The sequence below is a fragment of the Ranitomeya variabilis genome, chromosome 2 (genome assembly GCF_051348905.1).
Source record: "Ranitomeya variabilis isolate aRanVar5 chromosome 2, aRanVar5.hap1, whole genome shotgun sequence".
NCBI lineage: Eukaryota > Metazoa > Chordata > Amphibia > Anura > Dendrobatidae > Ranitomeya > Ranitomeya variabilis.
Genome location: NC_135233.1, coordinates 690,393,160 through 690,409,700, shown reverse-complemented (window position 1 = coordinate 690,409,700; position 16,541 = coordinate 690,393,160). Strand labels below are relative to the sequence as shown.

The 16,541-nt window shown below is 38.6% G+C and overlaps 1 protein-coding gene across 3 annotated transcripts in view; it reads left to right on the top strand.

Moving 5' to 3' along the window:
* Nucleotides 1-16,541, top strand: part of LAMA2 (laminin subunit alpha 2) — a 1,287,603-nt gene that overhangs the window by 733,524 nt on the left and 537,538 nt on the right. For 2 of the 3 annotated variants that reach the window (XM_077289387.1, XM_077289386.1), the window contains exons 21-22: nucleotides 6,434-6,614; nucleotides 7,321-7,457. In XM_077289387.1, the coding sequence (XP_077145502.1) occupies nucleotides 6,434-6,614; nucleotides 7,321-7,457 (318 nt within the window). Of the gene's footprint in view, nucleotides 1-4,593; nucleotides 4,861-6,433; nucleotides 6,615-7,320; nucleotides 7,458-16,541 lie in introns of all 3 variants that reach the window. The other variant, XM_077289385.1, reaches the window with a different exon arrangement.

The window sequence follows — 16,541 nt, the reverse complement described above, 5'->3', positions numbered from 1 at the left end:
ACAGGAGATCATAAAGTCCCAAACATACTTGGTCAGTGAGAGCCACCAATAGCTGCTGTCAATTGTCTCAGTAGACTTGCGTATGCCCACATCAATTGCTAGCTTGGATTCATGTCACCCAGGACAGTATTCTCCTTGTGATGTGCTGAGCCTCCTCCACAGAATCAGTCACATCAAAAGATTGAGAATAAACATCAGCTTTAACATTCTTCTCCGGTTGATGTAAGTGTAGCTCTAAATCAAAATAAGTGAAGAAAAAAGCCCACTTCGCTTGATGAGGATTTAACCATTGGGTGGACAGCATAATGTTCTGTTCTCATGATCAGTTTATATTATTACTGGAGACAGCTAGGGCAGAGGGACAAGACTCCACCACTAGTCTATTGCATTAAATTTACCCAGGTAAATGTTAAATAACTAGGTTTATAGTTTGCATTACAGTCTAACTTTACCTCAAACCTTTCTACCTCAGTGTTGTAGAAAAGTCATGAAAATTTAAATACGGGCAGCCTTTGTCTGGCTTTTTGGCTCACTCAGTTCAGTACTTATATGCATTGTTTGATCAACTGCTCCAGCCTTCACATAAAGGAATTTATATTCCCTAATGATTTTTTCTTAAAGGTCACCTAATTTGTATTAATTAATTTTGCAGTGGTCATTTCAAGCATTAGTATTTATTCAGTCAACCTTTGAATAACCAGCTAAAGAATTAACTGATTGGTAGAAAATTAACTGTGATTATGTGCATTTATTTAATGGAACAAGATATGTTTAATAGAATCCACATTTATAAATATTAACTTTAGCACTTTGCACTTTAATATGCCAACACTTTATTGCACTTTATTGTTGAATAAGCATGCTTGGCCACTGTGGAGACATGGGGGTTGACGGGCACTGGGTGAGGGTAAAACAGTGTGGCAATACTGTATTGAACCACAAAACAGGCAGATAACACATAGAATAGTCCCAGCAAAATACCCAAGATGGTGCAGATTACAGAGTCTCATTCTTCTGCTGACTCACCAGGATAAGAGCAGCTGTAACTTCAGAGCTTTTGAGGGCCCGACTACCCCACCTGTGGCACACATACAGAGAGCGGGTAACAACAAATTTAGAAAAGTGATAGTCCATTGAGGTATGTGGCCAGGTGACTGGACGGTCTCACCCTTGTTTCCCCAAATGTATCCATGGTGTATGGTGATCGGATGGTCCCAACCTGGTTTCTCCAAACGTATCCAAAGGTTCCAGGTGACAGTATGGTTCCAACCTGGTTTCCACAAATGTATCCATGGTGCCACGTGACCAGATTGTCCCATCCTGGTTTCTCCAAATGCATCCATGGTGTCAGGTGACCGGATGGTCACAACTAGGTTTCACAAAATGTATCCATAGGTTCCAGGTGACCGGATGGTCCGAACCTGGCTTTCACAAATGTATCCATGGTCAGCGATGAACAATGGAGCAGATCTGTATTCTTCCAGCAAGTGCCATGGTCTCCTAAGTTGGTATCCTGTAGAATGGCAAATGTGTATCCCTCGTGATGGAACCATGATCTCTTAGCTACTGTAATGTAGAGTGCCTGTGGATGTTTTTATGTCTGGATATCTTGGCAAATATCTGTCTCTTCCTGCAGGAGCATATAACCTCTTTTTAATTCAGCATTCACAGACAAGGGGACAAATGGTGAAGAGATAGTCACATTATTTGATTATTTAATCTATTTGCATAGATTTTGCACCTCTGTTTTAAAAGTCTACAAGCTAGTCGGCCTGGACAATGTGTAATTAGCAAAAATCACTAGTCATCTAGCATAAGAGCACAATATGTTACAACACATTGTCAACTTATAAGTTAATATTACAGACTTACACAATCAAAAGTCTGTTTTCTTGACAAACCAGAAAGAAACACATACATTCAAAAGTCAACATATAGATACGTCTTCTTGGTCTGGTTAAAATAGATGTCTGGCTAATTAAGATATAATGCTGAGTCCTCACAACCATTAATACGGAAGTTAATATTTTATGGTTAAAAAGTTAATGATGTACCTGGCACGCTTGCAATTTATATCAGTGTCAGTCCCTCATTCTATTCCTGTACCTTTTTTTATTTTAATATTATTTCTTACTATTATATCAATAAACTTGATTTTTTTATCATGGACATTGTAGCTCTTCCTTTTTTCCACCCAAGTGTAATTATGCACCAGGGTGGATGTGTTGTATAAATGAGAAGGCTAGTTGGGGCAATATCAGGAGAGACAAAACATGAACACGCCAATACAGGAAGCTAAAGTTTTAGCTACTAGAATCTAAGCTCAGCCAAGGAATGTAGTGTGGAGTTGTCTGATATATTCTCTTATGACAGGTGATAGGGCAGGGAAGCAGATTTCTTTAGGACAGAATGGATACAAATTCTTGCAGACTTTTACCATGTACTATGTACTGGGTTAAGCAGATCAAAACAAGGAATGAGCAGGCCAGTGCTTAGAAAGTGTGCGAGTGGCTGGTGTAACTGAGTCAATACTTTGTAGGACCAGCTTTCTCAAGTCTTTTGCAGCCTTTAACAGGTTTTCCTCCACAATTGCCCTGTATTTAGCTCCATCCATCTTCCCATCAACTTTGACCAGTTGCATTGTCCCTGCTGAAGAAAAGCATCCCCCAGCATGATGCTGGCACCACCATGTTTAACGATGGGGATGGTGTTTTCAGGGTGGTGTGCAGTTTTAGCTTTCCGCCACACATAGCTCTTTGCATTTAACCCAAAAAATTCTACTTTGGTCTCATCTGACCAGAGCACTTTTTTCCACATACTAGCTGTGTCCCTCACATGAATTTTGCAAACTGCAAACTTAACTTTTTATTGCTTGCTTTCATAAATGGTTTTCTTCTTGCCACTCTTAAAGGTTAGATTTGTGGAGTATATGACTAGAAGTTGTTCTTTGGACAGATTGTCTCACTTGAGCTGTTAATCTCTGCAGCTCCTTCAGCATAACCATGGGCCGCTTAACAGCTTTTCTTGTTAGTGCTCACCTTGCTTGGGATCTTAGTTGAGGTGGATGGCAATGTCTTGGTAGGTTTGCTGTTATGCTATACTCCTTCCATTTTTGGAAGATGGATTGAACACTGCTCCGTGAGATGTTCAGAGCATGGGCTATTTTTTTATAGCCTAAACCTGCTTTACACTTCTCCACAACTTTATCCCTAACATCTAAGGCTTTTGCAAAACAGCTGTAGTTATATTGAGAATAGATTACTTACAGGTGGACTCACTCAATTTACTAATTATGTGACTTCTTGAGGCAATTGGTCACTCAGAATTTAATTTAGGTGTATCGCATTACAGAGGGCTGAATACAAATGCAAATCACAATTTTCAGATTTGTATTTTTAGAATAGTTAGAAAACCTTACATAATTTCCTTTAAACTTTATAAATGCCTGCTACTTTGTGTTGGTATATCAGATTAAATGCAAATAAAATATATTTAAATTTGTGGTTGTAAAGTTAAAACAATGTGGAAATATTCATGGGGTATGAATATTTTTTCAAGGCATTGTATTAACTAAATTCAAAATATTAAAAATCAGGCTCAACTAATTAAAAATGAAATTATTTCCTATGATGTCTATTATCATGCAACCACGTCTACCAAATTATATGAGCACTCAGCTAACGATGGTCGTTTCGCTTATTACACGCTTCAATGGACCCCTTGAAGCGTACAATACGCGAAATGGCCATCATCCATTTATTACATCAGCTTGATGTGCAGCTGTCCTGCCCTTTGTAACCATGTCCACATCACAATGTTTGCAATAAAGGACAAAGGTTTTTAAAGATAAGGAAGATTTGTGTTGTGCGGCTAATTTCTTCTACTTCTGGATGGGCAAATATATATATATCACTACATTTCAGTCACATGAACTTGATTATAAGATTTCTTATAATAGGTGGTAGATGTACAGTGCCCAGCCGTGACACTATACAGTTGATGGAGCAATGGTGTACAGCTCCACAAATAAGCACATCTGGACATCTCCAGCACCAGCAACAACTAATCAATGGGGATGCCGGGTGTCGCACCCTCAATGAACAGATATTCATATGGATAAGCAATCACTAAAAAAGCTGTGAATAACTCCTTTAATTTATTTAAGCACATACACATGCAAAACTAACATTAGACTTGTATTTTTAGAAAGAATATGAGGATTGACAATATATATTTTCTTTACGTTGTTTAGCCTTTTTTTATGTATCATATTCTTTTTCTTATTTTCCACTAATGCAGTGATTTGTAAGTGCAAGTGAATAAATGATGGAGCAACATTTGTCCAGAATCATCAATCATTTAATTACAATTACTGCATAATCTTCTGTGTGATGTGCTGTAGAAAAAGCATGAAATATTCATTGGATATTGTCATTTGTTATATTCTTCAAGACGACATTGTGTTCCATCTTGTAATATCATCATGTTGCATGAATGTCAGAGCTCAGCTGCATAACAATCTCTTTTCCTTTCATTTCTTTTTCATTCTTTTGGTTTCTCTTACACTTTCCTTTTGTTCTTCTGCTTTCAAAGCCAAACTGTTGGTGGGATTCTGACAAGCAGGTATGTCTACCTTGTAACTGCAGCGTCAGCGCCTCAATGTCCCAGCGCTGTGACATTACAGGGAGATGTATTTGTAAACCTGAGTACTTTGGGAAACGATGTGAATTTAGAAGACAAGTATATGAAAGGAAAAATCCCACAGGGAAATCCCAAAATATCCAAGCTTTACCTAGTAGGCGATGGAACTATCCTACATCAAGAGGCTGTCCTCGTGGGGCTTACAAACCAGCCACTCCGGTAATTGGCTGTGCACTCCTTTATGCATGGAGTGAAGAAGATGAAATTTAAATTTGTTGTGCAGCTTTTAAAGTTTTCTTTTTTTTTAATAGTGATGGCATTATTTGTATTTTTTTAATTGTTGATACGTAACAAATGTGTGTAGAGCTGTGTGAGCATGTGTTTTCTCATTTCAAGTTTCACTGTATTATCACACGATATCTATTAACATTGATATTATAAGTGTCGAGAATAGTGAAATACAACTGTCAAATTAAATTTCAATCCAGTGTCAGGTGTAGAAATGCTGCAGAAAATCTGCAACTTCAAAACTCACCAAATACTCAACGGTGGAGCGTAGCCCTACTAGGTCACTGGTGAATTCCCTATAAGCAAGGACAGCTGATGCACAGGTTACACACATTTTATGGCCATGTGCACATGTTAAGTATTTGGTGAGTTTTTTGCCTCAATATTTGTAAGCCAAAATCAGAAGTGGGTAAAAAATGTGGAAGTGGTGCATATGTTTCTATTGTACTTTCCCTTTGATTGTTCCACTCCTGGTTCTGAATTACAAATACTGATGTAAAAAACTCACCAAATAGTGATTTGAAATGTAGCTTCTTTTTATGAGAAAATTAACTTTTTTTTGCTGTGTTCTTACTATTATTTTTTGCAGAAACTGCTGCAACCAGATTTTAGCTCATAGTTTATTTGGAAATTGTAAACAGGTACAGGTTTTAATGCCTTTTTTTTGCTGTACATTACTTGCATTTTGGCATTGTACTCTAGCTATGACATTTTTTCTAACATTATTTACAATAGGTCTTTCTATAAAAATAAGAAAAATGGCAAAAAATTACATTTTGAAAATTGAATTGTGCCTGGTCCACGCAATTTCTAATTAAGAACCATTCCATATCTTAAGACAGTTTGTACATGTGAACAAAGCTCAACCATGGAGTACTAAATTAACACTTAAAGCACAAATGCTATTAGGGCTTTTATTAAAAATATAGCAATTTTTTATTTTGATGTCCCCATTTACCTAAATATATAGAAGTAATATAAAACATTGGCCCCATTTATACAGAATGACTAACCAACAATGATATCTCTCAAGGATTGCCGTACTTACTAAATTTGTCTTGAAATGCATGTTCTTTTGAGTGACTTTTATGCTTGGTTTGATTAATTTATGTGCTATTTCTTTTGTTTTTGAAGACATTATGTTGCCTATTTTATACAACTAAATTTCTTAACATCTCCCAGCAATAACAGTTAATAGGCCTTCCCTTATGGGACCCCTTTATAATTAGCTGTTTTGTGGAATGTCTGAAAACCTGATGTACAATTTAAAACATGGTTGTTACCTGCAACAGACAAGGAGTAACATGGTTGCAAAAGGTGATTTATGAATTTGTATACCCTTTGGTTCCTTTGCACTAAAAGTTTGAGTTAAGTAAATATGCTCTAAAACTATATTCAAGAAAAGTGCCCCAAACTACCAAATTTGTGAATTTAAATGCAAATTGAAGTCATTAACATGTTGCAAAATTGTATAACAATTTCACAATTTTTTCCCCAATTTTAGCCACAGACATATGGTCCTGTATTCGCACAGGGTTGTGTCCCTTGTAACTGCAATTCTTTTGGATCAAAGTCATTTGACTGTGATGAGAATGGGCAATGTCGTTGTCAGCCAGGAGTAACTGGAGATAAATGTGACCGATGTGACCGTGGATTTTTTGATTTCCAAGAAGGTGGTTGTACCCGTAAGTACCAAAGCCCACATCTGCCCTGTCTGTGAAATTTTTTTGTTGATCCTACTTATCTCACTTTTAGATCTTTTAACTGGTTAAATGATGAATCATATTACAGTGACTAAATTACTATAGAAATACTATGTGATATAACACTGAGCCACATATGGCTAGGGTTGACTAACTTACCCTCTGAGTATCTAAAATTTGGGTTAAAACTGACATTTTCTAATTAGACTATTCACTTTACTTGCTTTGCATCCCAGAAAGCAATAATATGAAATTGTTAGGTATGATTGAAGTGAAAACCAAAAACTATTGCAGGTCATGTCTGAATATTGTAGGTAATCTTATGCTCTTACAACTTGTTAATAGTTTCCTTTCTGAGTGTAATGGTCAAGCTGGTTATTATTCTATCTACTGTATCAATCAAAGTTTAGCTTAATATTTTACACAAAGGAATATTACACTTTCTTGCTGAAAATAATAATTCGGACCGCCACACTATATAATCTAAGGTATCAATTTATTTCTAAAATTAATGGAACAATGCCTACAAATTCACAACAACATAGCTTATGGAGGCTAATTATATAACTTGCGAATACAATATATATATATATATATATATATATATATATATATGTTACATACAACAGTTTTTTTATAACTATGAAATTGCTTTGCTATTCTGTAATATGTTTTTTCTTTTATAAAGCTTGTGATTGCCCTCATGTTGGGAATAATTGCGATGAAGAAACTGGTCAGTGTGTATGTCCTCCCAACACTATCGGAGAGCGGTGTGACAAGTGCACACCAAACCACTGGGGATACAGCATTATTTCTGGATGCAAGGTTAGCCAATCAGTATTTTATCAGTGGTGTAAATAACAAGTAGCCAATCCTCTTATGGGGTCACAGAACATCGAGATTTGATAGTCATTGGCTGTGCTAATTAATCTCCTTTCCACTGGGAGATTGACGTTGCATATGGTATCTTTCACATAATTTAATGTTATTCATCCTGGAACCTTATTGACAGCATTACTGTTACTGCATAATCTTATTATTTTACATATAAAAAGCATAGCATAGTATTCTTTTGCTAAGAGATATTTATCGTAATAAAATAGCTATAGTTTTATAAGCCTTTGAATCTCTAATCTTATAGTATTACTAATTAGACTGCTTCTCTTATTTTTCAATTTCACTTAGATCATAACGAGTTGTAGTATTCCACCCAAGCAGATTAGTAAGACCATATAACTGTTTCAATGGTCTTCACATGGACTATGAGTGTGCAGTCCTATTTTTGCACACCCATGTCATATGAAACCGAGCATTTCATTAGCCAAGTACAGTAAATTCACAGTGTGAACTGTCATAAATTAATAGGTTGAACAGATATATACATAGAATAGATAGATGGAAATATGTCATTGAGATATATGATTAGTGCAGTGTATATAGCATACTGTACGTGTATTTAGCTATAAAAAATAAATAAAAGAAAAAATGGTTTTTGCCCCCCTTATTTTTCTTAACCAGCAGAGAGAAAGCAGACAGCTGGGGGCTGGTGTTATTGTTCTGGGAAATGACCACTATCCATAGATCTTCCCAGCTTATTACTAATAACAACTCATAGCTGTCTGCTTAGCCTTTACTGGTTATTAAAAAGTGGGTACCCTTCAAAAAAATGAAGTGGGGTCCCTCCTAATTTTAATAACCAGCAAAGGCTAAACAGACAGCTGCAGGCTGATATTAATAGGTTGGGAAGGGACAATGAATATTGGCCCCCTCCCAGACTAATAACATCAGCCCTCAGCCTGCCCAGAAATGGCGCCTCCTTTAGATGTGCCAGTTCTGGTGCTCAGCCTAGGCTTCTCCCATTTTTCCTGCTGCGCAGGCAAGTTTGGTAATGGTTTCGGGGTTTAAGTTAGCCGTTTTATGTTCGCTGACATCAAGTCCAGGGTTTAGTAATGGAGAGGCATCAGTAAGACATCCCATTTACTAACCCCATAAGTTTAAGTTAAAAAAACTCACACAGAAGAAAGTCCTTAATGTGAAAGAAACACTCCTTGACCCTCTTTTACCCATTTATTAAAATCCCTATAAAAATAAAAATTAAAAGTAATTCTCACCTGTCCGCAGATAACCCATACAGATGATGTCCCACGACGATCCCCACCTCTGCTACATCCAAATGGTGTGTTGAGCGGTCCCATTAGTGTGGGACCGCTGAGCATGCCAGCCATAGTTCACTAACAATAGCGTGAAGATGCACCAGCAGTGATGAGCGGTGACATCAATAATGTGTGACCGAAGTTCATCGCCGATGAACTGCGGTAACTTTACTGGCATCTCCGCTCGTAACTTGCTTGGTTCACCAAATTTCTCCAGGAAATTTGATTCCCATTGAGTCAATTAACAGTCAATTATCAGACCTACATAAGCTCCAACTGCACTGAAAAATATTGATACTTTTTTCTTTGCCTCATACAACCAATTTTACTAACTGCTTTACTATCACCCATTATCTTTACAGTTCCCTCACTCATTTATAGCTTTCTCTAACTATCTCAATAGCTAATGTGTGAGCTGTAATGATCTCTCACTATTCAGATTCACCACAAAATGGATTCAGCAGTTCCTGCTTCTGCTTTTATACATGATATGATAGTCTCTCCTGATTAGTTGTGCCATGCCATGTGATGTAATAGAGGCAAAACATTACAGGAAGCCCTTCTGAGATCATGTGATCCTTTTCTGGCTGATTCAATCTTCTACAATGTGCAAAATGGTACTGCTATTTTAGACAATTTGCGAGAAGCAAATTGCAAAGTGTTCACATTCACCAGGTTCAGCAAATTCCTAAAATTTCAATATGAATTCGATTGACATCAAATTGATTTGCTCTTCTTTATTTTGCATGTATTTTTCTTGTCACTGTTCAAACAATGTGTTATATATACTACATATTACAGGCTGTCATAAAACTAAATTTTAGGAATAAAAATGTTTCTAGAAGCAATGGGAAAAATTCCGCAGGTTTAGATCTTTATATTCTGGAAATTCTGGAGAGCTGAGAATTGAGATTCATTTGACTTCCCAGAGCTACTGTATATCTAATGTTAGGTTAAATTCACACAATGAGTTTTCGACAGTTTGTATTTTCTCTACACAAAATCACTACATGTTATGCATCCAGTAAAGTGAATGGGATTTATAGAAATTTAATGCCCACTGTCCTTTTTTTTACAGAGCATAAACTGACCTGCGGTATGTGTTTGAAATTAGTAACATGATAATCTCTCTTGTGACTACACTGTGTTTTATATGCTGCTTTTCCCTATAGAATTGCATTAGATGCGGAAAATCCACAGGCAAAAAAAACACATATGCCCTTTTAGTGCAGTTCTGATGTAAAAAACAAATATAAAAGGATGTATCAAAAGCAACTGTAATGATTCCACCACTCATTTTGTCTTTGATGCAGTAAGTGACAGTTCACCTGTCCAATCTGAGGCCGGGGCATGTTGAGCTGTTATTGTTGTGAGTGACAGTACAGCTGACCAATCAGGGCAGGGGCATGCTGGGTTTTCTCCAGGTATCATCTGTGTTGGGCTATTACCTGGCCATTTAGCTGTCTGCCTGTATCTGATTACTGCCAGATGTAGACTTAGTTTGGTGGTGTTTTTGTTCCTATTGTTTCTGTGCTCTGTTTCTGATCTATTGATGTCTGACCTTGGATCTTGCCTATGACTATGTTTGCCATGCCCCTTTGTCTTGATCTGCTATCTTCCTGGAATTCTAACCTTAGACCATTACTTGACTATGCCTTTGTCTTTCCCCTTAATTTACCATGAGCTCTTTTGGCTTTTGACCCCGGACCTCTTGTCTACCCTGCCTCATGGCTTGTTCATGAGTAGTGACTACTATCGTCGCAGCAAATTTAGTTTAAACATGACAGACCAAAAAGAAACAAAAATACAATTTTTATTTATGTGTTTTTGACACTACATTTTTGTCTTTTGCTGTTATGTCATGTTTTAAACAAAGCTGCTTTGTTTTTGATACTTCTTGGTTTTTGTCTTTGACAAAATTTCATTGATGTGGTCATGAGCAGATTCCATGCATTTTTGATGCGTTTCTTCCATCAAAATGCACTGAAAATGCATGTGCATTTTTTACCTACAGACTTTCTTTAAATCTTACGCAAGTCTATGGCAAAAATCTGCACATAAAACTCCGCAAACCTTCAAGAGAAAATGAAAAAATGCAGATTTGAAACACACACCACAGGTTAGTTTATACTACCTACAGGGCCGGTTTTAGGCAAAGTGGGGCCCTAGGCAAAGTTTAAAATGGGGCCCCAAATGCTAACATATTGCACGTCACACAGAAGCATTTCGGTTGTATTTACCTGCGCTGATCTCAGGCCGCTAAACGAGAGTGATCGACAATACTGAAGTCGTTGGACGCTTGTTTCCCGGCCTCTTTCCACCATCTGAGAAAGAATGATGGGACAGAACCATCACTAATAGATCACTAACAGATCACCATACAGTATCATGTTATCAGCAGCACATCTACAGTTTACACCGGCGATGTGCTGCTGAGAACAATGATTTTTATTCCGGCATAAACAATCCAATCACCCAATGAATATGCAGCATTTTGCTTGTTTAGTATAATACACCCCATAGTCCTCCATATATTATAATGTGCACCACAGTCCTCCATATTGTAAAATGCACACCCCATAGTCCTCCATATAGTATACAGCAGAGCCCCCAGTGGTATACAGCAGAGCCCCCAGTGGTATACAGCAGAGCCCACATGGGTATACAGCAGAGCCCACAGGGGTATACAGCAGAGCCCCCAGGGGTATACAGCAGAGCCCCCAGGGGTATACAGCAGAGCCCCCAGTAATATACAGCAGAGCCCCCAGTAGTATACAGCAGAGCCCCCAGTAGTATACAGCAGAGCCCACAGTGGTATACAGCAGAGCCCACAGTGGTATACAGCAGAGCCCACAGGGGTATACAGCAGAGCCCCCAGTAATATACAGCAGAGCCCCCAGGGGTATACAGCAGAGCCCCCAGGGGTATACAGCAGAGCCCCCAGTAGTATACAGCACAGCCCCCAGTAATATACAGCAGAGCCCCCAGTAATATACAGCAGAGCCCCCAGGGGTATACAGCAGAGCCCCCAGGGGTATACAGCAGAGCTCCCAGTAGTATACAGCACAGCCCCCAGTGGTATACAGCAGAGCCCCCAGGGGTATACAGCAGAGCCCCCAGGGGTATACAGCAGAGCCCCCAGTAGTATACAGCACAGCCCCCAGTGGTATACAGCAGAGCCACCAGGGGTATACAGCAGAGCCCCCAGGGGTATACAGCAGAGCCCCCAGTAGTATACAGCACAGCCCCCAGTGGTGTACAGCAGTGCCCCCAGGGGTATACAGCAGAGCCCCCAGTAGTATACAGCACAGCCCCCAGTGGTGTACACCACAGCTCACATCCCCCCCTCTCCTCTCCTCTCCTCCCCTCTCCTCTCCCCGTCCAGTAAAAAGAAAAAAAAAAAAAAAAAACACAAGCTCCTCACCTCTCCACATGTGCCCGCGCTGCTCCTGTGTCGGCGGCTGCAGCTGCTCTGCCTGGGACACAGTGAGTGCGCGCGCACCCGCTGTGTCAGAGGCAGAGCGGGGAATGATGGGAGAGGGGGTGTCACGCTCTCTCCTCCATCATTGCTTTGAACTGTACCGGCAGACGCCGGTACAGTTCAATGCAGCGGGGGAGTCAGCGCTGGCAGCAGGCGGGCCCCCTGCCTCACAGGGGCCCCATAGCGGCTGCGTGATTTGCCGCTAGCTGGGGGCCCCTGGGGGAGTGGGGGCCCCTGGGGGAGTGGGGGCCCCAGGCAGCTGCTTGGTCTGCCTGCCCCTAACGCCGGCCCTGACTACCTAAAAAGAAGCACAGCGGGTATGAGAATTCTATTAACCCCACCCACTTTGCTGGAACTGTAAGACATTCCAATTTTGACACAACTAAAGTAAGCAGCGACAAAAACTCACCTAAAACTCATTGTGAACACATAGCCTATAGGTTCATAAATGCTATAGAAATTCAACATTATCAAATACTCACTGCTAACATAGCTAGTCAACTAGCTATACTGTGGTTTCCGGTTAGGGAGCTGGTATTTAAGTACATGAAATTTCCTCCTGAGAAATGCTTCAGATTGTAGCTTCGCTCAGCACAGTGCAGCTTGTTAACACATATCAATTAGCTGATTCCACCCATAGTTAGAATTACAATGGTCTCTGTAGGATTTGTTATGAAATTACAAAATTATGCCCTCATATATATGTAAATAGCTTACCAAATCCCAACTGCAGAGCTTGATTTTGTTCTTCATCTGCTATTGTTGCACAGCATTTCTGTTTTGCTCATAGAAGTGAATACACGACATATGTTTTACGCTAGATCGATAAAAATATATACCACATCAACGCTTTTATAAAGTTTAATTGCAGTATAAGAAAAAACATATTGATATTTAAGAAATAAGATGAGTCTTCTGCATGGTGGGAAAGGCTTCGTGTTTTGAACGAGTAAACAAATTAAACAATTATGCTAGTTTATTCCAAGAGCTCATTTTAATTATGTATAAGATCTGCCTTTTAATATTCCTCTGTACTCTCAAACATTATGCAGAATTTTGTTTTCAATTTACAAAATATCATATCTGTATGACAGTAATATCCCAGAGAAGCATTTCCTTTAAATTACTAATGATGTATAGGCTTCAGCTCATAGTTTGTGATGTTTGCAAGTCATTTTTCGATTTGGTTGTTACCGGAACATGAAGGCTGGTAATAACTCATAAAGTTTCATTCTTAAAGCAGGAGCTTCAGCAGTTCTTGATGTACAACTTGCCAGGTCTTCATATTTGAAGTTTATTATTCTCATTTTTTACATTTATGAATTTATAGATATCAAAATGTCCTCTTACATCCATTTATCTTAAACCTGGTAATGTATTGCATTGTTTTTTTTCTGTCATATTCTATTTGATATACCTGTCCATTGAATTTTTGAGAAGTTTTGCTTTTGAGAGAATCTACGGCCATCTGCACCTACCCTTAAAATGATACATTTTTTGTGAATTCTGATGCAGTTTAGCTATGGATGGCATTACAACTATTAATTATTATGTAAGCATCTGAGGCATTTCCACAACAGTTCAGTGATGATACAGATTTTGTTATCTATAATCAGACTCTGGAGGCTGTTAAAACTCCAATCTTTTAGCTGATATTTAATTTTGATGCAAAATTTTGGAGTACATTCAGTAACTAAAATTCTGAGTAGACTAGAATTATGTTGAAGAATATTTTTGAATAATCACAAAAGTGTTGCAAGGGTGAGAAAAAATCTTGTTTCTTTTGGAATTTTTCCATTAATTTCTGCCAATTGTGCCAAAATGGTAGGCGAGAGTACGACAGGGGCATGATGAGGTGTGGTGACACCTACTCATCAAATTCTTGAGGCGTACACCACTTCTAAGAAGCATGAGCCAATAAATGAATCAGGCATCCATGACTCCAGGATGCCCCCTCATCATGGCCATCATGAACAATACCAGTCTTAATGAAATGAGGCTTATTGTGCTGACCTTGCTGCGAGATACAGGATAATGAGGAAGAAGAGAGAACAATGGCTGATCTCCTTGTATATGTGAAGAAGACTTCATTTTACATAAAGTTATAATTCCAATATGATAAATAAGATGAAAAAGAAACAGGGTTTATATGAGAGTAAATATTTTTATGTTACATTTTTGTGAATGTTAGCATTTCATTGAAATGTGTCTCTAATGCTGGTTTACCATTAAACAGCTTAACGGTATGTGCACATAATGTCTCTTTCAGTCAGGTGAAACTACTGAGCTTTACAAGAGGAAGACACTGCAGGAAACACAAGCAATTTTATTTTTAGTGTTATTTTAACAGGTTTTGTTATTTTGTCATCTTCTTAGCTCTTTTCTGACATTGTTGACTCCAGGCACCGTTTTTACAGATTTTTCCAAAATTTTTGTGAAATTTTATTTACCGGCATTTTCTAGTCATTTTTTAAGCTACATTCAATAATGAAGAAACCGCTACAGGTTTTTCAACAAAAAAGCGCTGGCACAATGCTCAAAAAGGTGCTTGGTCATCTTATGAGCCTTCACATTGACTTCTGTTATAAACTTTAGAACATCTTCAGAGCAGAAAACACTAGAAGAACGAGCAGCAAACTTTTGTCTCCTTTAGGCATCTTAATCCATTAAAAGATGCTCAAAAACATACAGTGAAAGTATTCATACCCCTTTAAAATTTTCACCCTTTGTTTCATTGCAGCCATTTGGTAAATTCAAAAAAGTTCATTATTTTTCACATTAATGTACACTCTGCACCCCATCTTGACTAGGGATGAGTGAGTAGTGAAATATTCGGACTCGCTATACTCGTAACGAGTAGGTCCTAATACTCTGGTATTCGTAACGAGCAGCAAGTCAAATTGAAGTTAATGGGTGCAAGAAAAAATCGCACACCATTCACACAAAGCGAGCCGGCAATTCATATGCAGCTACAGTAAAATCACACTGACAGATTAGAATAGAATAGATAGAATACATACAGTGCCTTGCAAAATTATTCGGCCCCCTGGAACTTTTCAACTTTTCCCACATATCATGCTTCAAACATAAAGATACCAAATGTAAATTTTTGGTGAAGAATCAACAACAAGTGGAACACAATTGTGAAGTTGAACGAAATTTATTGCTTATTTTAAATTTTTGTGGAAATTTAAAAACTGAAAAGTGGGGCGTGCAATATTATTCGGTCCCTTTACTTTCAGTGCAGCAAACTCACTCCAGAAGTTCATTGTGGATCTCTGAATGATCCAATGTTGTCCTAAATGCCTAATGATGATATTTATAATCCACCTGTGTGTAATCAAGTCTCCATATAAATGCACCTGCTCTGTGATAGTCTCAGGGTTCTGTTTGAAGCACAGAGAGCCTCTTAAAAACCAAGGAACACAACAGGCAGGTCCGTGATACTGTTGTGGAGAAGCTTAAAGCCGGATTTGGATACAAAATGATTTCCAAAACTTTAAACATCCCAAGGAGCACTGTGCAAGCAATCATACAAAAATTGAAGGAGTATCATACCACTGCAAATCTACCAAGACCCGGCCGTCCCTCTAAACTTTCATCTCTAACAAGAAGAAGACTGATCAGAGATGCAGCCAAGAGGCCCATGATCACTCTGGATGAACTGCAGAGACCTACAGCTGAGGTGGGATAGTCTGTCCATAGGACAACAATCAGTCGTACACTGCACAGATCTGGCCTTTATGGCAGAGTGGCAAGAAGAAAGCCAATTCTCAAAGATATCCATAAAAAGTGTTGCTTAAAGTTTGCATTAAGCCACCTGGGAGACACTTCAAACATGTGGAAGAAGGTGCTCTGGTCAGATGAAACCAAAGTCGAACTTTTTGGCAACAATGCCAAACAATATGTTGACACAGCTCGTCACCCTGAACACACCATCCCCACTGTCAAACATGGTGGTGGCAGCATCATGGTTTGGGCCTGTTTTTCTTCAGCAGGGACAGGGAAGATGGTTAAAATTGATGGGAAGATGGATGGAGCCAAATACAGGACCCTTCTTGAAGAAAACCTGTTGAAGTGTGCAAAAGACCTGAGACTGGGATGGAGATTTGTCTTCCAACAAGACAATGATCTCAAACATAAAGCAAAATCTGCAATGGAATGGTTCACAAATAAACATATCCAGGTGTCAGAATGGCCAAGTCAAAGTCCAGACCTCAATCCAATCGAAAATCTGTGGAAAGAGCTGAAAACTGCTGTTCACAAATAATCTCC